Source organism: Aythya ferina (genome assembly GCF_964211825.1).
Source record: "Aythya ferina genome assembly, chromosome: 2".
In the NCBI taxonomy this organism is placed as follows: Eukaryota; Metazoa; Chordata; class Aves; order Anseriformes; family Anatidae; genus Aythya; species Aythya ferina.
The window spans coordinates 51162628-51188662 of NC_140297.1; the positions used below are offsets into that span (position 1 = coordinate 51162628).

Here is a 26035-nt window from a genome sequence, read left to right on the forward strand (position 1 = left end):
CGTTGTTGGCAGGGGGTTCATTTCTTCCAGATGCTGACATTTTTAGAGACAGGTATCTAATGCCAGATATTTGGAACTTTGATGTTGTGACTTGCCAACTGGCCCATAAAAGTGTCCCACTGCAGATGGTTAATGAGACCCAGTAAAAGATAAGACAAGAATTTTTTTGTTTTATTTCATTTTTTTTTTCTGAGAAAGGTTAGGAAGTTGGAGGTGACTTCCCCATGTAATGCACCCTGCATGTTGATAGAGATAACTGAGAAGGTAACTGAAGGAGTTAGTGTTTCCCCTTTCTACAGTACCAGCTCAATATTTGCCAAGTTGGTTTTACCCTGTTAAAAATGGGAGAAGCTCCAAATGTTTGATGAATTTGGAATGAACCTTTTATGTCCTTCAAGGGATTTGATTTTAGTGTGAAGAACTGTATGGGGATCTTGAAGTCATGTTATGTTTAGTTATTCTTGTGTCAACATCATCCATGCTTATTCTATTGTTTTGACCAGAGTGATAGTTTTGTGTAAAATTCAGATTTGCAGACTGAACATCATTTTGTGTTAATGCTATTAGAGAATTTGAATGGATAAAAGGATGGAACAAAGATTTATTTTTCTTCCTTGTTCATACCTGGTGTTTACATGCTCTGGAGCCACCTGAATTTTTAAAGTCAAGACTATTAGATATTAAAGAATTCATTAACCGGACGACAATAACTATCAATTCAGTTGGGCTGTATCTGTTCCAGTTTTTCTCTCTCTTCAAAATTACAGATATCTTGTTTCTGCATTGTAAGGCTGCCTTCAGCTGGCTGTGACTCAGATGCAGGTCTTCCAGATGTCAGTGCAGGATACTGTGATGAGATAGGCTTTACATCCTCCAAAGTTTAATCATGGAAAATGAAGATAGTATCTTGTTTTGGCAATGTACCATGGGCTCTGATTTATTACATCTTACTTGCTGGACCATGGAAGAAAATGACTGTGTAAAAAAGAAAGGTGTTTCTTTTCTGCTAGCAAAATTGATGTGGAAAAAAAAATTAAGAACAACACTGAATATATGTGACTAGCATAAAAAAACAAGGGTTAAATGACTTATAATGATGGGTCATGATGAGAGATAATTGAAGGAATAATTCCCATATAATTTCTTTTCTGTTTCCATGTCATTTTTATGTGGACACCATCCATCCAAGTTCAGAAGCCCTCAATTTACTGTCAACAAATTGTTTTTAGCAACAGTGGAAATAACCAAAAAGGAGTAATATGAACTCTTTCCCCTTTAGGTAGCACAGGAAAGTGTGACTCTTACTTTGCTTGTGATCCAGTACAGCGTTTCTTAAACTCTCAGGGATATGTTCACTTCAGCACCTTAAATATGCATCGTGAAGGATAAGAGGCATGTTAAATGGAATGTAGTAAAATCACTGTCAAATGAATTGGCAGTGTTAGTGTGTGAGTGCATGTGTTTAAAACGGTTAGGTATAAATAATTAAATAGAGGTGGCAGTCATACAAAAAGCTATCACATCACTCTGTTATTCTGTAGAGTAATAGACCAGGTCTGGTGGCAGAGGCACTGCTCAGTTTTAAACAAGGAATTCAGCCTTCCAGGCAGATTGAATTCTCACAGCACTTGGAATGGAGTTCCCCAGTTTTGCTGGTACTTTTGCATTTGTCTTACGTTCCCCAAACCCAAGAAACAAACAACTGCCCCCCCTCTTTGTGACATGGTGGAGTTAAGAAGAGATTTGGTTTGGTTTATCTGTGCTTTCAGCTTGGCTCAAGTAAACTCATTAGAGACTGATCACTAGAAGTATTCTGCAGTTACTCAGCATCTCTAAAAGCCAGTCTTGCAGTAAATTGTGTTCTAGATCTTTCAGGGTGCTCTGTTCAGCTAAACCACACAGAAATCAGATGCCGTGTTTGAATTCCAAGTGCAAATGTCCAGTGGGAAAGGTACAAGAAATATTCCTCAGTACTCAAGCTTGTTCCCTTTTTTTTTTTTTCCCAACAAGTACCAGATAGCTGATGGGTGACAGAAAGGTTTTATCAGTAATTGTTATATTTACCTGGCTTATGTGTTTATTAGTGTTTTGTTCCCCCTGTTGATGAATCCTTTATAACCAATCATGTTGTTTGTAATGTGTATGTGTTACTATAAACATGTATCTTGTGCACAGTGTTCATGTTGTTTTCTCCAGAAGCATTATGACCTTCCAGCACACCCTGCGTGCTTCTACCACAGATGTTTGAAGAGGTGGAGCTGGCATCTTGATATTAGGCATCCTGTTGCATGCTGTACAAATTGAAGGTGCTACAAACCAAACTGTGGATGATAGTTATTTTGTGGGAGAGAATCCAAGACTATAGTTTATAAGACAAACCAAAGCATAAAGGGTGTGCTTTTGCTTTTATCCCGGTACAAGTATTTACCCCAACTTCTGCAAAAGCAGCATAAGGAAGAAATTGTCTTGGTGAATCTGTGCAACAAAGTGTAGATGTAATAGTGACATGGCTGGTGTGCCCCTGCTACCTTTAATCCCAGTAGCACAGTTAATGCATGCTCTGAAGAAGCAATGGTGTGGGCTAGCGACAGGATATGTACACAAGGCTGCTGTGCTGTTATATACTGTGTGTTAGCTTGTGATGAAGTCGCTGCTGCTTGCTTTCTGCTGCTGCTATGGTTACCTGTCTTAGCCACATAAATGCTGTTATGAGTGTGTCTGCTGTGGGACCTTGCACTTTAATTTTGCTGATGTCCCATCATTAACATCTCAGACTGAACATATAGTGAGTAGATGAAAGTTTAAAAAAAAAAAAAAAAAAAAAGATTGCTTACTTTAACATTCTTTAGTGGTGTAAAACATCCATGAATAATGCTGCACAGAAGGGGATATTGTCTTTTAAACAACTGGTTTCTTGGACTGTTTGCTCTTTCCTTCTTTCTGTACACTGAATGAGAGAGGCTCTGCATACCGCAAAATTGAGCTTCCCTGGATGTACAAATATGACCATAAGTGGGAACAGGTTGAGGTGGCCTTAAGGTTCACTGAATAGTCATTTCCGTGCATTCATTGTTTGTGGAAGCATGTGTAGGGAGCATGAAGTCAGAACAGCCCAATAGTGATGTGCTCCCTTCAGCCTTTATGCTGTGGAAGGGGGAGAGAGAGGATGTGGATGTAGTGTTTTGAGTGTAACTGTATTGCAACAGGCCAAATGAGTATTTGGAATTTATGCTGCAGAATTTTGGTTTTGTGAGACCGGTGCCATTGTGTTCCTTTATTTTCTGTGTAAGATTTAAAAAGTAAGAACTGTTATATTCAAAGAAAGCATAAAGTACTGTCATGATAAGACACGCCCAACTCCTTGCTTTTAGGTGTAGTTCTGTAATATCTTCTATTTGCAAATGCTGGTAATTTACAGGAACGGTAAATAAGTAGATAAATAATATTTATAGGTGTTCCTGCTCCAAAGAACTAAAATTAAGTGAATCCAAGTATTTAAATAATTGCATTATTGTATTGCATTGCTGCAGTTCCTTGATTTCAGTGGTGCAGGCAGTAATATAGCCAACTAACCTTTAATAAAAGTGTTTGACTGAACAGCACCATCTTGGATGTAGTCCACCAGAATAAAATCCATATGGGGCTCTACCATCTCATTAAACACATTGTAGATGTATTTTGACAAGAATGGTTGAAGCCAACAACCTCTGGACAGCCAGTGTGTCCAAGAGTAATATATCCTTCTCTCCTGGATTGATAGTTTCAGATAATCCTCTAATCCAAGTGATTGCTAATATGTTGTAGACTATTTAGCTTTGTGTGGTCTAGGATGACACGCTGCTGGAGAGCTCAGAGTGAATTAAAAATAATAATAAAGGATGGCGGATGAATAAATTAAATTAACTCCATCTGTCTAGGGCCCAGGCTGGTCTGCTTCCTGGCCTCTGCCTTGCACCAGGAGGGCAGAGAGGGGTGGAGAGTCACCACTTGGGCTCACAAATGAGAGTTCAGAGAAACAAAGAAAAATTAGTTTCTCTCTCTTTTTTTTTTTTTTTTCCCTTTCCTACCTCTGTTCTTTATTGTTCTGAGAATGGAGAGACTTCTCCTCCTCCACCTCCAAGAATTAAAATATTTTTTTTTGTTTTTGTCTTCTCTTACAGATCAATTTTGTAGCCTGTCAACTGTTTGCCCTTTTGGCTGCCTTTTGGTTTCGTATTTACTTGGGTCCCAGTCATGCCAGCTCTGCTGTTCGCCATGCATTTGCCACCCTCTTTGGAATATACTTTGCTGTCTTCTGCTTTGGGTGGTGAGTATTTAATCACCAAGTAGACAAGGCTTGTGTGAAAATATTTTTAAACTCCATATCAGCTTTTCTGGATATTTTTTTTATTAGTCTTAAGACACTTTCTATTTCACAATCCTTTAAAATTAAAAAAAAAAAAGGGGGAGGGATGGGGGAGGTGGTGGAAATTCCTACCAGCATAACCACCCCAAGCCCTCAGAGTAAAATGAGCCATGAAAACATTTGTGAGTGAGGTATTTAATCTGTGATGTATTTGTTCTGGCAGTTAAAGCCATAGTAGTATGCTGTGAAGATAGCTTGTTTGGGAAAGATGCATCCAGTTTGAAAGTACACTTTGAGCTAGGCAGCTTTTTCTCTGAATCAAACACACTGACATCTTGTCAATAAGTGTTAATTTTTATTGGATATTCAGGCTATAAAAATGCCATTGTGATAATCCATGATTACTGCATCAACACACATTTATGTCATTCACATGAGAAAATATTCCCTCGCTCTGAACTGCCAACCCCTGAAGGTCACAAAGAAATCACCTAAATATTCACTTTGTTGTCTTCAAGGTATTCCATTCATCTTTTTGTCCTGGTGATGATGAACTATGGCATTATGAATACGGCGAGTATTCCCAACATCCACAGGTGAGCGTTTGTGGCCACAAGACTGGAGCTGCTCCTCTGGGCTTCTCTCCTTTCATCGAGAAGCATGAGGTTTTTTTCCAGTACCACTTTATCTTATTTCCTTACTTTCTTTCCCAGTTACTTGTAGGGACTTTGTCCTTTTAGTTACAGAAGCAGCTGTAATTCCAGTTTGTGGTTTTTGCCTTGATATATTGCATTTCCCTATGAAATTGCTGGCCCCAAAAGTAGTCTTTTGCAGGCTTAGCATTTTATGCCCAATCCCGTGGTTTCTTGAACATAATGAAGTCATTTTCTCCTTGGTATTGTGTCCTTGAGGATTGCTTTAAATAATCATTTTTAATGGGTTTTCCCCCTCGCTGCTTGACCTTTAAGTATTTTCCACTTATTCTTGAGTTAGGTAGTTCAGTTAGGGTCATTGTGGCAGCTTAACTTAGTGATCTGTGAAATAAGTCTTGTATTAGCTGCTGGGCTTGGAGCTTGAAAAAGTAGAAAGTTCCACATGCGTTATTACTTTGAAGCAGAAGCTTACAGCAGCATCATGAGAAGTTCTCGACTATGGGATCTTTCCTTTCCCTGCACAGATGTCTTGGAGGAAGACACATAAGCCACATAAAGGGCTCTATCAAGTGAGTGCCTTCCCAGCTGAAAGACAGAAAGCACTCTTATGAAAATGAAAACTATGTGGAAGTTACGTGTGCTTCTTTCACTGAATAAGAGGAAATTCTTGTGAAGGAACTCCTCTGCTCAGTCATTTAGCCTTCTCATGTGGGTGCCATACTCTTATAGCAAACAAGAATTTTAAAAATTGTGTAGGCAGAGTTATTTGCTTCCCATCAATTTGCATAATTGGGAAATTTTATTTGTAAAACTGCTACTTTATAGCAGGCTAGAGGGATGAGCTGGCAGTTCTTCCCACTACTTTACTTTTGTGCTGGCATCCCTAAGAGTACGTGGTTCACCCTGTGGTTTGGTTTGGGTGTGTTACAGGTGGTTTCTCTCTGTGGCTCTTTCTGCAGCTGCTGATTAATTCAGCATGCTGAATTCACATCAGTCTGAACTGGGGATCCGAAACTCTTTCTTCACTTGTCTTCAGGGTCATGGCTGTCTGAGGATCTAATGCTCAGATCTCCCCTTCTTCTTTACCACTTCTTGAGGCAACCCCTCTCTGATATCCAAATGGGAAGCATAATTTATGATTTGTCGAGGACTGCTTAGAAATGTGAATGATAAGCAACAGGCCTGTCTTACAGCAGTTACTAGCATTTTGCACTAGCACAATAATGTTAATGAAGAAGGTTTATTTTATTTATTTATTTATTTTTTCCCCCAGCCCATCACAGAGTATGAAGGCAAAGCCCAGAAGTCCAGAGATAATTAATATATTTTTTCAAAGTAATTGGGCAATGTTTGTGACAGAAATGCCATCCAGAGGACAGAAGGAAAAGTTGTTAAAAATGTGTATTATTTGTCTTCCAGTCATTATCCCTGCCCATCTCTTGAAGAAATGCAGGAGTAACTCGTAACTGTGAGAGAGATGAACTGTAGGAACCAAGACTACGCAGGGAGTCATCTAATGCTTGTATCTTCCTAGACAAATTGGAGTGGTAGTAGGAAATTGTCATGGTTTCATCAGGAAACCCCCTCACTCTTGCTGTTCAGCCACTTAGTCACAATGGGAAAAACACCTATACATAGGAATAGAAACTAAGCCAGTTTGCATAATGTCATCTACTACAGCAAGATAGTCATGTGTGTACTTGAGTAAATGTGAAATAGCAATTCAACATGCTGAAAAACCTTAGGAGGGCTGGGAAGATTGGGTTAGGTCTTTTCTACTGTATTTCACTATACTTGAAGCACATACACATTACTAATTTTAACAAAATAACTGTATTCAAGTGGCTTGAGAAACTTGAAAAAATCAAGTGTAACAGCTGGACCTGTGCATGCAGAAGGCCTCTGAGAATGCTGGGACCTGTGTAGTGGGAGTCCAAGAGTTGCTCTCACCCCCTCTTCTCTCCCCAAATACAAGTGGGAGTGAACAAAAAAAATAAAGCAACAACATAGTTTAACCTGCATGCACCTTTCCATGGTTATTTTCAGCTGGTATGGTCTCTTGTGAGGCTGCCAGCTTTCAAGACCTATAAACTGACAAATTAATATAGCATCAGAAACACTCCCAGCTGCAGCAGCAACTCTGTGTGTCTCTTTCTGCACACCCCCATTTCAATCTAGGTGCTTTACACTTATGCACTGAGGCTTATTTTAGACACTTCATCCCATCTATCACAGTTATGTATCTTGGCTGGGTGACTTGCCATTCTCAGTCGATGAGAGGGAGCCCGAGGACCTCACTGGACTGGATGTCTGACTGAGATAAAGTAAGATAGATTCTGCTCTGAATCGCCTGAAGAAGCTGTCATGTCCCCTCAGCCTGCCTTTCATCCTGCTGTTTGCTACGACCACGTGCACTGCAGGTTGTCTTGTGATCCTTGGCTTCAAACACATCACTGTCACTCGCACTACAGTTTATTAGTCCCCAGGGAGGAAAAAAAAAAACTAATTTCTTTTAAAGCCAGCCATAATTTGAGAAAGGCCTGGCTCATTTTCAGTCATCTGCCAACTGTGGTTCTTGTTTGATTTCATCCTTAGTTCCCTGCTCTGCCCCATCCTATTCTGTGTCTGGTGGGGGAGGATACTGCCTGTGGCTAGGCTCTGCTGGGTGTGCAGGATGGGCAGTCTCTTTCCTCTGTAGGTCTTTGTGTCTTCTTCTTTTGCTAGCCTCTCCTGATGCAGGGAACTCCAGCAGGCCTGGTCATGGCCAATCTCAAGTCCATGGGATATAAGCCTTTCATTCTGGTGTCCCAGCTCACCATTGCACTGTCTGGTTTGCTTCATTTGCCAGTCTTGTTTCCAGATATCCACCTGCTTCTCACCTTCCTGGTGTCCTCTCTCTTGCTTGGGTAAACAGAGGGAGAAGTTAGTTGTGAGAAGTGCAACACCTGGCCCACCTGGGTGCTGCAATGCTTCCAGACCTCAGACCACGCAAGTCATATGGTAGACAGTGTCATGCTGCTCTCCTGCCCGCCAATTTTGGGGTCATCTTGGAAAATGGAGAGTGAATTTGTCAAGCTCCACGTAAGGAATGCTTCTTCTGGAAAGTGGCATAATTTGGTATTTAGAACTGAAAAGATTAGGCTATGCATCATTATCTGCCTTTACACAGAATCAGAAGAGAGAAAATATCTTAAACTTGAAATAATATAGTTTTTCGTAGGTCAGTAAGAGTTGTATGTGTAAATAAAGGGCATGTACAGATAAAAAAGGCAATGGATAACTTCAACACATGCAACATCATCTGGTTTCAATACATCAAATACATGAGTGAGACAAATTTCAAAATAGCATGCTAGAGGGGGAGCTCTAAAATTGGAATGCCCAACTTGAAGTGATCATATATATATATATATATTTTTTTTTTAATTTATTTTTTTCCTACCCACAGTGTGAGGAGGCATCTCTAATTTTTCAGCTGGGTTGAAATCCTTAGAAATCCTCTTGTAAATTTTGTGAGATCTTGAATTATAGATTGGGACTTGTAAACAACATAATTTGCAAAAACGAAGCCACACTCCTAAACAAGCCCAAGCCCAGTCTGAGTGATTCCTTTTCTTGTTGGTACTTGTGTCGGTAACTATGTGTTCTGTATGTTATGTTTTTAGGTACTCCTTTGTCGTAGCTATGGGATACCTCACGTTGTGCCACATAAGCCGAATATACATATTCCACTATGGTATTCTCACTACAGATTTTTCCGGGTGAGTGAGTCTGCAGGCTGGGTCCTGCATCAATTAATATTAGATGAATTTAGCACATTTTATGAATAATATTGATGTTATCTGGGGAGCGCCCACAATTCTGTTTGGCTTACGCTTTCTGTAAGACCTTTTTAAAGGAGGAAGGAACAAACACTGTGTTTTTTTTTAGTGACTCATTGCTTCTGCTGTTTCCCTGCTAGGTGCTACCTGGTTAGGAAGGTAGGTGGTGGTTCCCCCCCTAGCAGCCTGCGAGGACAGCTCTGCACAGTCTCTTGCAGGTGCTGGAGGAGCGAGCCAGTGAGGCTGGTGTTCTGGGTCCCTGGTGCTCAGTCCTGAGAGGTGGCGTGGGCTGGGGTGGGCTTCCCTCCTCCCACTTTTGTGGGCATGGCCATTGGCTTGGAGCTGTCCTTTCCCCTGTTCCCATTTATCCACATCTGGGAAGGAGGCCAGGGGTGGCATTGGGAGGGTGTTTCCCACCCCAGGGGCTCTAGCTGCTGGGAAGGGAGGCTTGGGGGGCGACTGGCTGGAGGAGCTGGGTAAGCAGAGAAGAGATCAGCTGTCCATCTTTGTGCCCGTGGTATGGATTCTGTCCTTGGAGCAGGTTGTGGCTGCTGTTAAACAGCACAGCTTCTCAATATGCCATGCATTTCTGTGGAACGGTGATGTTTATATGAACTGTTGGCTCTCTGTTTGATTTCCCTGACGCCGTAGAGGATGCTTTGCAAAAATATAGGCAGCTAATGTTGTATATTTATTTTATGAGAGGAAGGCATATTTTCTGCATGAATTAAAAACTGTGCTAATCCATATTCCACTTGTTTAATTGAATGTCTGAGTACAGAGTAATTTTTTAACATACCATGAAAAATCTCTGTAAACTGTCACAGTAAGTTATAGATGACTCTTCCAAGTCTCTGTTGTCTTACAGGCATAGAGTAGGAAACTACTGTGTGTGCATGTGTCTCTGTGTGAGGTGGTGCTGGGTTTAACTGTTTAATTACATTTCTGGAAAAAAAATATGTCATTTTGGTACTCTTGAACTTTTTTTTAGAGGATGGGGTAGGAAACAGAACTCACACATTTAGAGAAATTTAGTTCTCTAATTTTTCTGTGGTTCTTGTAATACACAAAAGCATGTCCTGAATGAGTGTGGCATACCAAGAAGCCTATAAATGGGACTGGAATGTTATAGCTCTGTGTGTGTATGAGACAGAGAAAGCAATGTGAGAGAGCATGCTTTTCTGAATAGCATGTTCAGAAATGCACTGTGAGGCATGTTAGCTGTCTCTTTCTGAAGACATTTAGTAAGGATCCAGCTGAGACTGGGGATGGCAGAAGAGGAATGGTAGTTGTTTTTATAAACTAGGTAGCATTTTCTTCCCTCATGGTGAAAAGGGAGCTACTCATCTAATGATGACCTTTCAGATAACAGTAGTGAAAGAATAATACCCGAACTTTTACTATTTGTTTTAGTCCTGATCCTTAAGATACAAACCAATTCTTAAACCAATCAAATACAAAACTGCCAAATAGGAAACAACTGGCAACTGTAGTACAGATGGCAACTACATCTTCATGTAACATTTTGAAAACAAAGAATGAAAATGAAATATTGTAGTGGTATTAATAAAAACTTGCCATCTAAAGTGCTCAAACTGAGATCAGCCCCATAAATCTCTTCCAACCTGTTTTCCTGAGTTGTGAACAATACATGCCCTCTGAAGCTTTGTGCACATGCCTAGAGATGTTATGAATGAAAGAGAGAAAATATTCTCCTTGACCACAGTTTTGCCATGTATGAGCAGAATTTGAACCTCTTCTTCCCCATTCTTGCATGTTTGATGGTTCCACATATATTGTGTGCAACAGTTGGGAAGCATTCAAACAGGCTTCTGGCTGGTTGATCTTAAAAATCTCTGTCAGAACTTGAGAAACTACTAAAACAGAATCCATGTAGCAATGCCAATCTCCCTTCAGCCCCCCAGCCTTTTGTTTGAACATAATGGGGGAAACAATAAAGAAGCACACCCCTGGATTTAGGGGAATTGTTAAGAATGAACAAAAAGCCTGTCATCTGCTAATTTGTATTTGAGCTCTCAGTATCCCTTAAGTCTCTGGTGATACCTGATTACAAGGAAGAAGTTTTAATCCACATCAGATAGGCACGTAACCTGTTCTAGTGTCATCAGCTTTCTAGTGTTGATTCCTTGAGGTGACAAGCCAGATGTTAAGTGGATGTTTCTCAATGTCAGTGCTGCAAGTTGGTATACCTTGTTTGCTCTTGCGACCTGCTTTGTGCACTTAACAGTTTGCATGCATAACCCTTTCTATGTGTGTTTCAAAATGTATGTTTTTGGTCCCTTAGTAATTGTTGGTTGTTCTTTTTGTTTGGTCTTCCCCTTTCCTTTCTGTGAACACAGCTTGTAAAATGTGAGTAGAGATGGACAGAGAACAAGGTGTAACTTTTGAGTCATATCTTAAGTAAAGGAAAATGAAAGATCAAGCTGTGACTCATCACTTCAAGTTTAAGGAGTAAGGGAACTTGTTCTCTACTGGTGACTAGTTAATTCTTCTAAGTCCAGCAAAGGGTAGGTCCTGACTCCCACAATCAAAATGATGCTCAAGCTTCTTGCAGCAACTTCTTAAATTAAGAGTTTTCATGTATTGCATTGTACTTAGATGAAAAGTCCTCTTCTATAAACTACATGACAGGTTTTAATGAAGACAAAATCCAGCTTGCTATCCTTTAATTTTGATTATATATAAATACATATTTAAATTTAATCAAAGTTCTTTCATTTATCTTATTTCACAAAAATGTTTTGACACAACCTAGGAATTTTCTCCTGACATCTTTCTCAAAGAAAACCCAATTTCTTTTTTTCAGCACTAATTGTAAGATATGTGAATGCTGTGCTTCCCCCCTTAACTCATAATCAGTCTTTGAGAGAAACATGCATATTTTATTTTGCTTGGTTTGCATGGCATTTATACATTGTACCAAGGAAAACTAAATCCTAACTCTTTCTCTCTTTTTCTCTTATTTCTTCTTTATGCTAAGAGGATTATGCTGGTAAGTTGCCTGGTTTCTATACAATGTTATAAAAATGGTAATACTAACATACATTTTTGTTCATCGTGTCAGGCTTAGACTGAGTATAGTAATACTCTGGCTTTAGGGAGAAATAAGTTTAAAATAAAATCAAGGGATTTTGGATGGGATTTCTGAGAACTAGTAATAGATATGGCTTTAATCTAGCAAGCTACATGAGCAAATACCATATGCATATGATCATCTGGACAGAATTCAGGGGAACTCCTCATCCATGTGAAGTTTTGTGTCTGCTTTAATCCTTTGCTTGATTAAGACCATAAAGGTTTTTCCTCTTTGAATTCATGCACTGTCTGAGCAAAATTTCATAATATTGCAGCTCCTTCTGTCAGGAAATGGTCAGCCATGCATATGTGAGCTTATTGGTGCCATTCCTTACAGAAAAAAGCTCAGTTTGTGAAAATCACCATATATACTGGCATTGGTTTCAGCCTGCTGACCGTCTTGGGGACACCAGAGCCTGGATCACCAGGGAGGTGCAAGCAGTTTTCCTCCCTACAGAAACCCCTTACATTCGTGTTATTGTGGACATCGCTCCCAAGAACTAGTGGATATCTTAACCTGTTAGCTATATTCTACGTGCCAAACAGCAGCGTTATTAGCAAACTGATCTGAAAAGGATGGTCATTGAAAGAGCTCTCCAGAAAAGCCATACAACCAGATACTTCAGTAATGAGTGTCGCTTCAGGCAGTGAATTCTTGTGAAGGTTCATGTTTTTCTACTGTTTTTCCCCTCTCAATGGCTTAGTGTCAACCACAAAAGAAAAGAACAAAGGTACAACAGCCAGCTTTTACAAAGGAAATACATTTGCTGATGGAAACAGACATAGAACTACTCTGTTCCCCTAATGCTGCGTTGAACCACAGTGCAGAAATACTATCTGGTCCTGTGAGTTTAGTTGGTTATTTTTATTTTCTTCTCCTTAAAATATATTAAGTGCAGTGTGTTGTTTGCAGTGTTTGTTCCAGAAGCTCTGGATCGCTCTGGTGCGCAACAAGTCTCTAGAGGCAGTATTAGCAGAGCAGGTGCAGGGCAAACAGTGCAAGCTTGGGGCTGGTTTCTGCTGTTAAAACTGCCCTATAAAGGGCTGCTTTTCTTTTTTTGTGCCTGGTCACTGCTTGGCTATTTTGCCAGGCCTTTGTGCCCTTGACACTACACTGAGATCACTTACCATGGTTGCACAGAAGCCCTGAAGGAGCTGCAACATGGGAACTACCAAGCCAAGATTCAAGCAGTCAGTCGATACCAGAAAGTTCCACATATCTAGTGTGCCCTGGGATGCTTTTCTAGAAGTAAATACTATATTAAGTGAAATATTTCTGTTATGAAGGTGTGAAATACTGTTTGGGATCTTTCACCAAAAAACAACAAGAAGCAAATTGGAAATTGCTTTGGAGGCATGAGCATGTTCAGTGAAATGTTCTTCCTCTGTGTATGCTTCAGCAGTTCTTCATTTTTCTGTCGAAAGGGGAAGTCTGAGCCTGTTGCTATTGAAGCTGTTGTGGTGTCCCTGGCTTAGTGATCGCTTTGCCAGCACAGTTAATGTCATAGTGGAGTGTGTCTCTGTGAACTCCTCATACTTGTTTCCACGTTAAAGAGACAAACCTGAAATAAATGTTTGCTTTTTTTTTTTTTTTCTTCCTGCAATGAGCCCTTTGACTCCACCTACTCTCTTAGTGAAATCAGGTCAGTGGAAACTATTTCTAGCTAGTGTGTGCCAGACTTCTCCATGGGATTACCTAAGGTCAAGCAGAGTCTGCTTGGTAAACGTAAACGTCTTCTCTCATAAGCACTGAAGGTTGCTTGGTGCAGAAGCCTGTCTGTGATATGGGGAGGATCCCCATAGCAGACCACAAACTAATGCAGACATCCTGAGTTTCCCTGGCCTGTGCTGCTGGACAAATTTTGGTGGGACAAGTCATGTTTGAAAATGACATTAACTGAAATGTTTGTTTGGAAGGTTTACTCAGGGGAGCAAAACCTTGTCTTTATTCAGCATCCTCTGTAAACTGTTGCATCTTTATTTTGTTATTTTTCAATGCATTTTAATTCACGTAGAAACGGAGATTTTTTACTTATTGAAATAAATTATTTCATATTAATAAAAAATTTCATGCTAATAATTTATTTAAAGAAATTCACTAAAAACTTATTTAATGAAATAAATTGTCTTTACTATTTCGTATTAAATGCTTGGGACAGTTTAAAAAATAATTAAAGGTTGTCCAATATATTTCGTGTGTAGGTGGCACAATGCAGCTACAACTTGTCATGGCGGGGGGTTGTAACTAGATGGTCTTGAAGGTCCCTTCCAACCCAAACTGTTTTGTGATTCTATGCAATGTTCTGTCCTGGGGTAGATCTTTGTGCTTCATCTGTAAATGCAAGTCTAGATTTTCTTTTTTAATTCAATCTAACAGTTTGTCCCAATCCCAATAATCTGCCCATCTCTCTCAGAATTTGGGAGAAAGAAAAGATTATTTGAAGTTTTATAGTTTTGCAAACTCCCTTTCTTATCTGTAGCACTTCTTTTTTTTTTTTTTTCCAGTTGAGTCTAAGGTCTAAAATATTATCATGTTAGAAACACTTGACTATATGTGATATGATATTAGGGCTACTAAGATGATGAGATGGCTGGAGCACCTCTCATATGAGGACAGGCTGAGTGAGTTGGGCCTGTTTAGCCTGGAAAAGAGAGGACTGAGGGGAGACCTTATCAATGTGTATAAATATCTGAGGACAGGGTGTTGAGAGAATGGAGCCAGTCTCTTTCCAATTGTGCCCAGCAACAGAACGAGGCAGCGGGCACAAACTGAAGCACAGGAGGTTCCTGCTGAATATGAGAGGGCATGTCTTTACTGTGAGGGTGACAGAGCACTGGAACAGGTTGCCCAGAGAGGTTGTGGAGTCTCCTTCTCTGGAGATATTCAAAACCCTCCTGGATGCCATCCTGAGCAATGTTTTCTAGGTGAGCCTGCTTGGTTAGATGGTCTTCAGAGGTCTCTTCCTACACCACCCATTCTGTGATTTTGTGGTTCTGTGATTCTGTATTTTACATGTTAACATATTAACATTTTACATATTAACTTATTCAGTACGTTATTACTATTTAAAATTAGAGGTTACCATAAAGGCTGAACAGAAATGACAATTCATTATGCTGGTATAGCCAAATTTTAATAATCAAAGTTCATGTGCATATTTAGTAAATGATGTTACTTTTTTTTCCCCCTTGAATAAATTTATTTTTCTTGTCTGATTTTTAATATTGATTCAAGACTTGTACTGCCATGCATTACTCTGCAAATATGTAGAAGGGTGTATTTTTTTATTTCATTCTGAAGAAACAAAAGCAAGTTTAGACTTGCTCTGTGTGTGTGTGTGTGTGTGTGTGTGTGTGTGTGATGAGAAGAGATGCATGAGTCTGCTGGGAGGAATAGAACAGGGAGTGGGTGTGCAGAAGGGGTTGTCCCACATCCCAAGAGGGTGTCAGGAGAAGGGAGAGCTCCAGTGCTGCTATTGCCTTCTTGTGCTGTGCCCTCTCCTGCAGCCAAGGCTTGGGCTGCCAGTGACATCGAGTTAATGGGGGAATGGTAGACAGGTGAGGGGGGGAGGAAGATGGTCCCTGTTCACCTGAAACCTTGCTCACCTGTTGTGCGAAACATTTGATGATACCTGATGCTGACCTTGTGAAAGATTTAGTGGGTGTCATCCATTGCTCCCATACAGGAGGTTTCTACCTTCCCAAACAGGGTGTAGAACAGATAGGTAGACCTGCAATGTGAAGGTGGCAGGAGAGAGAACTAAAGATGCTTTAGATGCATTTTGTGGGTTAACCTCCCACCCATGGGTCAGTGGTGTCACATTTGATGACGTGTCTTCTCTGGCCTTCGGGCTTGATGGAAGCAGACTGTATGTCCTTTCTGATAAAAGTGCACGTGAGACTCATCTGTTCTGCTGGGGTACAATGTGCTATGAATTAGAATATGAATTCCTAATATAGATGAAAATGACCTCTCTCTTCTCCGTGTTTAGATGTTGTACAGTGGGGGGCCCAATCTTCTAAGTCAAGTGTCTAAATTTAGGCACTTAAAGGCATACAGTTTTGGCTCTGAGCCTGAGGTTTAAAGTTACCCACTTCGATGTTAGCATAAAGTGCTTGCCGTAAGACACACACTACGAATTGAAGTAATTTTAAACAAGTGTTAGTATTCAACCATAAAGCTAAAGGGTCAAGCACTGACAAAATAAAAAGCTGTTTATTGCATTAGAACTGCTGGTTCACTGAAAGACTCTGTCTCTCCTAAGGATTAAAAAAAAAAAAAACAAAAACAAACAAACGCTTTTTATATAGGCTTAAAGGAGTGGGATTTCTGTATCTTTGAAAGCAAAGTTATAGACTTTGTCTGAACGGGAAAACATACTTTGAGAAATAGGATGTGTAAGGTAATGCTGAAAACAGCTTATAAGGAACTTTTCATAAAATGGAAGGATTAATTGGAATAAAATTTAGAATGACTGTTTCACATTACTGGAGCTGTCTGGAAGATGAAGAAAAGCCATTATTGGATTTGGCCATTCTTTAGCTGTAACCAGTGATCTGGGTAACCAGGTGAGAGATGCTGCACATACCCTTGTGTTACAGTTGTATTCCAGATCTTTGTATACCAAAGCTTGTTCTGGATTTTATGTGCAAGTATTTTTACCAACATTTCAAGTGGAGACTATTGAAACCATAAAAATAGTTTCTGATTAAGAAATTGATTTTGCATGTTCTGTGTCTTTGGGCAGAAAATGCAGGTTACCCACATGAAATTCCATGTGTACTCTTGAAACAGATTAGCCATATTTAATATATATAAAAAAAGAGACCTCTTCTGAATAAAAATGTCTTTTTTCCAGTATTCTTGTTTACCATGCTCAACATATTAATTACCTTGAAAATCAGTTTGATTTATCACAGCAGGATAACCAGATTGCAAGCAGTTTATCTTAGCTATTGGGTTTACATTTGATTATAGCAAGTGGGTTGGTTTAGAGAAGGATGGTTTGAAATCTCTTGAAAACCTCTGCAGACAACTAATATTTTAGATACAGAGATCACTGAATGTATTTTTTTTTCCCTTACCTTGAGAAATTGATGGGGAAAATCCATTGCTTGAAGTAAGGAAAAGCCTTCAACTTTTGTTGCTTCACTGGATCCCAGAAAATATATTACAGTGTTTAAAATAAATAGTCGTACAGTTTGGAGTGATCATCTACATCTCTTTAAAAAAAATTCCCCATAGCAGTGGAAGTCTATAAATAGCAGGTACACAATCTCCTGTTCTAACTTAAGTGTTGAAGACATCATTAATGTTCAAAGCTGAAACCTCTGTATGACTTAGACTGATAATTTAGGACCAAACTGAGAAACAATCTATTGTATTAATCCTCAGAGACAAAATATCTCCTCTGTGGAACTGGTTTTACATGTAATCATCGTAAATTACTCTTTTAAAGTAAATATATATCCTTATCACCCTTTACAACTTCAGGGCTGTAGACAGCAGCATATCTGGGCATCCTATGCTGGTGTCTCCAGCAGCAGAGAGATGGGGAGAGGCAAGGTCAGCAGGTACTCGTCACTCACTTTTCCTGGCATGGAAAATTACTTGGCTCTTCCAAAATTACAAATTTCCTGGCTCTTCCAAATTACAGTTGCTCAATGCCGGATTTGGTGTTTAGGCCTCCTCAGCCCTTGAAAGCTCTATATGGACAGCAATTAGCTGTGGAGTCTTTCCCTGTGAAGGACTGATTAGTTTTCCCCATAGTTCCCCCCTTCTTTCTACTTAGGTACCTCTGAATGCTCCTAGCTGGTCTCTCCTGGGCACTGGCTCCTGCTGCCTTTTTTTTCTATTTCTCAGCTGTGGTGGCTCATGTTTACCCACAGAGCTAAGAAGCTCTGTAAAGCCAGATACTGGTAATATAAGCAACACAACTGCATATAATGGCTGTTCCTCACTGTGTGTTTGTCCCCAGAGCTGCTGGTGCTGTAGCCTGGTGCTGTATCTGTAGCCCAGATAGAGCTAGCCAGTTTTTGGGAAACTCCAGATCCCATGTGCCAAACACTCCCAGTTGGATGGTACATCATGGGCAAGCTGTCCACATAGCAGTTGCACAGCCAAAAAGTGGGGGGAAACTGCGCTGTGCTGACAGCTGTTCTGGTATTTGCACTTTATCAACAGGACTATTCACATGTGGAAATAAGCAAGTGTATTTGCAGAGTCAACATTTGTTTAGGGCACTGAGGAGACAGCTGATAGGAGAGTAACAGCAAGGAAATGCAGAGCTACATTACAGCAGCATTGCTCTATTCTGTTCTACTGTTGCATCCTACAGGTCTTTGCATGGTGCGGAGCACAGTGGACTGCAGAAGCCGCTATTCCTTAGCAGTGTGATTTCTTCTGAATTACAATTTGCAGTGAGGCAGAGTGGGGAGAAATAAAATAAGGCTTTGTGTGTATTTAGCAATTAAAAATTCCAGTGCAAGTAACTGTGGGGTTGTTTTGAACCCAGGCAATTGTCTTATGCCTGAGTTCCTCCTTCAGTTTTAATTGGATATTTTCCACTTGTTGCTAACACAGTTATGCCTTTTAAAGGGATAAAGACATTCAGAAAGAAAGTTGAGAATAATTTGTATTACAAGATGTGTAACTGTTGTTTCTGTCTTTGTTACAGTCCACTGATGATAATTACACAGAAGATCACAACACTTGCATGCCAACTACATGACGGTAAGGAAGGGAATTTTTTCACATATCCTGAAGACAGCATTTTTATTCCAGAGCATTTTGTGGTTGATTTACAGAGAGGGTGAGTGTAGTACAGTGAGTTGCTCCAAGTGAAGAGGAAAAACAAGAAATTCCAAGTTTTGATCAGTTTTCTAGGGTCAAACTGTCCTTGCAGTAATGAAGACAACTGTTTTCCCCTATGGGAGTTCTGCTTCCTTGGTGCCCAGTTTGGATTTTATCTAGTATCTGTATTCACTGTTTAGATGTTGAAGTGCAACTCTATTAAGCTTTCTGAATCAGTTCTTGATTCTCAAAAATCAAAAGTTGTATCTGATACATAGGTTCAGCTATTAACATTAATGTAACAAATCTGTGCATGATAGCATTAGGATAGATAGGTTATATTCAGTTATATGATGCTGCATAAATTGTGAGAGGTGGAATTCAATAGCATTTTCCCAGTGCTGGGAAAAGCACAGTTGCAGGCAAAATAATGTTGTCTTCATTCTTGCATTGTGCTGTGACAAAGAGTGTTGTTATTTTCTAGTAAAATGCTTGCGTCTAGTACAGTGCAAAGACTAGAAATGCCGGTTGTCATCAGTACTGTTATTGCTCGTCTGCTGATGGTGCATTGTGAACTTCCAATGCCCACTGAATTATAAGCTGTGGGTGACTAAATGAGTCACCTGATCCAGAATTGCTGTGATCTAGGATGTAGGTGATGGCCACAAACAAACTGCAGGGTTTGGCATTGTTTTCAAGCCAAGTGTACATGAATGGGTCTGTGTGTTGTTTTCACACTGATGGGCAGCTGAACTCCACCACAACTGGTCTCTCACTCCCCCTCCTCAAAGGAAAAAGGGGAGAAAATACAATGGAAGGGGCTCAAGGACAAGGACACAGAGATCACTCAACCATTACTATCCTGGGCAAAATACATGCAGCATAGAGAGGTTAATATTTATTGCTTATTGCTAACAGACTAGAGCAGTGAGAACTAAAAGCAAACTAAGAATACTTTCCCTCCCATGCCCCCTCTTCTACCTCCTGCCCCAGAGCAGTGCAGTGGTATGGAGGCTGTGGTCAGTCCCTGACACTTTGTCATCGGTTGCTCCTTCATGGTCTCTCTCTGCCCCTGCTTCTTGTGGGGTCCCTCCCATGGGATGCCGTCCTTTCCAAAATGATCCTGCAGGGGCTGCCCACATGCAGCAGCTCTTCAAGCACTGCTCCCACATGGCTCCGTACCACAGGGTCCATCCATCCCCCAGGAGCAAACTGCTCCAGCACAGGTCCCCCACGGGTGGGTGGCAGCTCCCCCCAGACCCTGCTCCTGCGTGGGCTCCTCTCCACGGGCTGCAGCTCTGGCCCAGGGCCTGCTCCTGCGGGGGCTCTCCATGGGCCGCAGCCTCCTCCAGGCCACATCCACCTGCTCCACCGGGGGCTCCTCCACCCGTGGGGGGGCTGCAGCGTGGAGATCTGTTCCATGTGGGACCCATGGGCTGCAGGGGGACAGCCTGCTCCACCAGGGGCCTCTCCACAGGCCGCAGGGGAACTGCCCTCATGCTGCACTGATCTTGGGGCTGCAAAGCTGCTTCTCACTCCTCGCTCTCCCAGTTGCTTTTTGCCCAGCCATTTTTTTCCCTTCCTTAAATCTGTTCTCACAGAGGTGCAAAGAGTGTTGCTCCCTCTGAATCTGGTTCTGGCCAGCAGTGGATCCCTTTCGGAGCTGGCTGGAGCTGACTCTGATCTCATGAGGGGCAGCTGCTGGGCTCTGCTCACAGAAGCCACCCCTACAGCTTCCCTGCTACCAGACCCTTGTCACATACGCCCAATACAGTCTGTTATTTCTAGCTGGCTATAAGCAAGTGCAGCTTGAAGCTCTGCGTGGGCTAATTGACCTTGTTAACCTTCACAACAAAGTCTCTGGGGCTTCTCTGCCCTTATTATTCAAGCCAGCTAGCTCAGGTATCCCTGTGTGCCATAGTGGTGTGCTGCCTACACGTACCCCTAGAATCCTGAAGGTAAATGAACAGTCAGAAGGGAACAGATAGCAGTGCCAAGCTTGTCTTAAACCAGAAATCCTACAGATTAATTATAGTGGAAAAGGCTCATTACATTGTGAATGTCCATACATGGAGCAGTTGTTCAAAGGGAGGCAGCGTGCAGTTCAAGCATGGGTGACAAATCTCCATTTGTAAAAATTTAATGCAGCTGCCTTAAATGGAAACGGACAAAAAAAATATCCATCCCTTTAAGTAACTAAGTGCTTAATAGTTCTGTGGAGCTCATGCCCTTCCCAGTATTTAGGAACTGAAACAGTGAAGAGATAATGCATAAGAGTAGCTTATAAGCAGTCTTTTCAGAAAATGGGCCATGTGGATGTGCCTTGGTAATTATGGCCGGTGCATTGAGAACAGTAATGTAGAGTGATTCCAAGCCCCCGATCTTGTGAAAATGTATATATATGCATGCTCAGTGTCAAGTGGTGTGACTCATCTTGTGGTCAGTTTTGCTGAAACCAGTGGGATTTCTCACAGTAAGCACAGCTAAGGCTTCAGAGTGAAGGTTTTAAGATATTTGCTATAAGTGACATCTGTTTACACACTGGCCATCATACAAGACTTTTGTATAGTTCTCTTGGGCAGTGACTCTGTGCTCTGCCCCTGGCCCCAAAAGTCACATGAACTCAACAGGAGGTTGCCCTTCCAGACTGGACCTTGTAAAATTCCAGATTATTACTGATATGTGTGTTTTGGTTTGCTCCAGCAGCAGGCAGCCCGGCTGCTAGTTCACACTAGTGAAGCTTCTGTTTCTTGAGAGCCCATTTCTCTTCCACTGATCCTCCTGCTGTGAAATGCTCCATTTCTCACCAAGGAGCCAGCAGGAGGCTGGAGCTTAAATGAGGCAGCAGCTTCTGGGAACAGAGGTTTTTCCAGCACCAGACCGTTAGCAGAGGCTGCTGGGGGTTGCTGCCAGTTGGTGGCATTGCGAGTTGCATTGTGTGTGTGGGAATACTACGACTACTCCCGAAAGCCTAGCAAGGGTAAGAAAGGGGGGATGAGGTAAGGAACCGTGATAGAGGGAACGTGAATATACTTGACCTAAAAGTTGGGAATTGAGCTATCTGAAAATTGCTTGTGACAAAGAGATATTGAAGCCTATGGATTTAGGAACTTCCTATCTATGGGATGCAAACATAAGGTTTTGGGGGTGGCTTTCAGTGTTCAGCTTTTGAAAAGATCTAATGTGACTTTTCTGTTCAGGAATAGGGCGACAAGCTGAGGAACTCACTGCTGAGCAAAATCGGCTTGCTGTAAAGTAAGAATTTAATTCACCCATTGATATATGTTTAATTTCATCTGAAGAAGTTTAGTTTTTGTTGTTTAGTTTGTTTATAGTTTGTTGTGTGTTTTTTTTTTTTTTCCTTTTGCAATGTCAGAGGTAACAAGTGGTCCAAACCATGAAAATGCTCCCTGCCTCTTCCCAGTTCATAAAAGGATAAAAGTGTTTCCTGTTTTTTCTATTTGCTTGAGGAATTTTGTTTTTGTAATAGCATTGTTAGTGCCCTCCTTACACAAACTTCTTTGCTCTATTCTCTATTTCTTTGGCCTAGGGCTTCTGCCTTTATCACCCTGTGCTAGTCAATACCGCACTTAAGGTCATGGCAAGGTCTCACTGACTTAAATGTATCCTCCATGTGAAACAAAAGCAGTCTTTGGTGAAATCAAATTCTTTATATTCTGGCTAAGGTTGTATTGTGCAGACTTTTTGTCTGTTGTCTTCATTTTACCTCTGATATGCTATTTTTCCGCAAGAGAATACTCTTCCTCTGCTGGCAAACTACTGCATACCAGAAGTCCATTTTTGTTTGACACTTTAAGTACTGCTTTTCTTCACCAAAATTCCCAGTGAAATTTTATTTTTCCTATCTCCCTCCATAATATTAGTACTTCAAGTATTAGTCCTTCAAGTTATGTGACTAATCTTCTCCTTTTTCACAGGGAGACAGCATATTAATCACGTGTTCAAGCATCTTTTTTCCTTTCTTGTCTCTTGATACAGATGAATTTTTTTTTTTCAGAAGAACTAGGATTACTCTCATAACTACTTTTCACCATGAAGTGAATGTTTAGGGCCAAGGAAATTGTTTCTAAGGCAGAAGATAGAGCCCTCAGAAAATCTGCCTATGAGCTTCTAAAAGGAAGAAGAGAGTAGTTTCTTGAAAAGCAAAAATTCTGTAGGGAGACTTATATAACTTTTGCTGTGGCCCATATGTTTTTGCTTGTTTTTCAAGCTCACAGCAATAATGTTCAACTGCAGTGGGCCCTTGTGGCCATATGATTAATTCTAGTCAAATTCTCACCAAACAGGCTGGTCCTTTTTTTTTTTTTTTTTTGTACAGTAGATGAGCTCACAATATAGAAGTGTATGCCAATAGCTCAAGTGTTGGTGGCAGACAAATCATAACTGAGGAGTTCTAAATCCCCTTTGGTAATGCAGCCTTTTGTCTTCCCTCTGTTCTTGGTCTGTTTTTGTTTCTTACTCATCCTCTGTACATTCCTTCGTGCACTGCTCATGTCTCCCCACCCACCCACGTGCACAATCTAAGCTGAAACTAATGACTTTATTTTTACTCTTATTTTTATCTTACTCTCAGAAGCCCAAATCACCATCACAATTTTACAGAACAGAAAGATGAGCCTTACCCCAAATTGTTTGCTGCATCTTTCTGTGAAATGTTTTCACCAGACAATGTATCATTCAGACACTAGCATCCACAATGACCAGCAGAGTGAATGCAGAAAATCCTGGCTAAGCTAACTGTTTATTCAAACTAATTCCACTTCAGAATAAAAGTAGACAACAGCAGTTGCTTAACTGTTGCTTAATTTTTCTGCTAGAAAACATAGAAATTTATGTTTTAGTCTGAAAGAATTTTAAGTAGGTTTTGGTTTATGCATGTCCACCTGTATCTTGGACGGGAGAGTCCTAAAGCATTGTGCCTTAGTTCCTGTTCTCATTTTTGGGGAGTCCTTATTTACTTTGGTGACTATTAGCACATTAATGGAGAGCACTGTGTATCTCACTGCTGAGTATAGATATTGGTGTTTTTCTGTCATGTAAATAAAGCAAGCTCAGCACTTTAGAAACTACACTAGCAGTGAGAGGCCTGCACATCTTTCTTTTCTGTTCTACTAATCTGTTGCAATGACAGTGAATCCTCATTTTACATCTAATGGTAAAACTCCCACAGGAACTTGTGGGTTATACACTTGCAAAATAGAAATAGCAACCAAGATGGACTTCGACTTTCTTCTTCAGATGTCTTTTGATTTATGTTTTTTTTTTTTTTTTTTTTTTTTTTTTTTTTCCCCCCCATACTTCCTTTTCCTGTCCATGATGCAATACACACGATTACTTCCTTTATTTGCACAGAAGGACGGAGTGCCTCTTCATTCTGTTCCTGTGTGTCTCACATTGCACTTCCCATTTTTCAGAAGGCTGAACTGTGCTGGCAGCTGCTTTGAGAAGGGTGGCTGAGAGCTCCTCTCAGGCCTGGCAGTCGGTGTCTCAAAAGCTCCCTGCCCTGTAGTTTGCATAACAACACAAAGTATTGCATTGAACAGCTTGGCTAGGCTGGTGTTACTCAGCCTGTGGTCTGCCAGCCGTTACTGGTCCATGACTTACCAGGCAGGTGTCCAAAACAGCTACCAGATTCTTGCTGTTGTTACTGCTGGCCTGGCCAAAACGTGCAAGTCAATTTGCTTGAGAGTAGATACTTAGATTTATGACTAATTTAAAACTGCAATGCTTTTAGTAATAAGACTACAGCTTTTCAGATTGGTAGCGTTTGTTCACCTGTAGTTTGCGCACTTCCACGTTGCCCTTGTTCAGACTGCCATCTGCCAGACATCACTGGGATATGTGAGAGGCTGTGATTCATCTTTACCCCCCAAAAAGATAAAGTAAGCTTTCATCTGGGGGGGAGGTGGTAGGAGAGAGTTGAGGACTGAAGCAGGCAGTACAACAAAAAGTGTTTACTGAAGCCTTTGCTGTGTTTAACGTGTGTTTTTTTTTTTGTTTTGTTTTGTTTTGTTTTTGTTGTGCGTGGATGATTTCCCCAGGACAAGACCGTCTTTACTGGAGTATTTAAGCTATCTCCTCAATTTTATGAGCATCATAGCTGGGCCTTGCAGCAATTATAAGGATTATATAGCCTTCATTGAAGGGAGGCATGTGCATATGAAACTATTAGAAGTGAACTGGAAGCAGAAGGGTTATGACAGACTTCCTGATCCTTCTCCAACTGTAAGTTTTAAAATGACAAAGATTGATTGCAAAGGGCAGGAGAGTACAGCTTTGTACAGGATTCTCATAATTAAAAATGAAGAGGAAAACCCATTTTTGGATTATCTTGCCAGTAAATGTTAGTAGTGGTTTTTGTTGTTGTTGTGTTTTTTTTTTTTTTTTTCCTCTGTGAAGTGGCTGCTGTTTTTATCACAGGGTCAGGGGTGAAGGGGCTGGTGTCTTCCCTTGAATTCCCCAAATGTATTTGGCTTGCAGAATGGGTCACTGGTCAATGGGTGTCCTTTGTGCAGCAGTGGGAACATTCTGCAGGTTCTAATAACTATCAATTGCAGTTCAGCTCCAGACAGAAGAAGAAAACAGCACATCTGTCAGAAAGAAAAGTCAAATCCTGCCTGTAATGCAGAATACATTGGGCGTACAGGAATTATTGCCCATCAGAAACTGTAGTGTGCCCAGGTGCTTTGCAAGGCAATTTCACTCTTTAAAATTACTTGGGGGTCATTTTTCATGTACAAGGTTAATAAGTGCAATACTTTTGTTTTATTTTTCAATACTATGTTTGTTTTATTTTTCAATACTATGTAAGACCTTCTTATAAATTACCTTATTGTAAGACAGGGTAACAGTGTGAGAACCAGATTCTTCTCTCTTGTCTTAAAGTGACACTGAGCGCATAGTTTTGTGAGTGAGTGCAGTATGTCTTTTCTGAGGTTGAGCATCTGCTGCTACATATCTGATTCCTGTTTGCATACAGTTGTATTTCTACTGACTTCAGTGGTGTTACTTCTGATTTACATTAGTATTACTGAGGTCAGAATAAGGCCCATCTTGTGTTAGATGCAAGTCTGCAGAGAATATTAAAATTTGCATTGTACCCATTTTAAAATAATCACATGTTAGTTTATTACTGAACGTGGAAAAGGTATAAAAAGAGTACTTGGGATCCAAAAGTTCATTGTTGTTTCAATAACGTATTGCACTTTTACTGATCTTCTGAGAATGCACGAGTCAATTTTTACATGGTATCCAAGTGTCAGATTTACCTTTTTAATTATGCCTGTATCAAGGAATGTTTACTCCT

General features: G+C 40.6%; 1 protein-coding gene across 1 annotated transcript in view; it reads left to right on the forward strand.

The window, feature by feature from the left end:
* Positions 1-26035, forward strand: part of MBOAT1 (membrane bound glycerophospholipid O-acyltransferase 1) — a 56842-nt gene that overhangs the window by 17172 nt on the left and 13635 nt on the right. Inside the window, exons 2-7 of the mRNA XM_084507665.1 lie at positions 4161-4306; positions 4864-4941; positions 8664-8759; positions 18593-18648; positions 21909-21963; positions 24771-24954. Coding sequence (XP_084363791.1) covers positions 4161-4306; positions 4864-4941; positions 8664-8759; positions 18593-18648; positions 21909-21963; positions 24771-24954 — 615 coding nt within the window. The remainder of the gene's footprint in view (positions 1-4160; positions 4307-4863; positions 4942-8663; positions 8760-18592; positions 18649-21908; positions 21964-24770; positions 24955-26035) is intronic.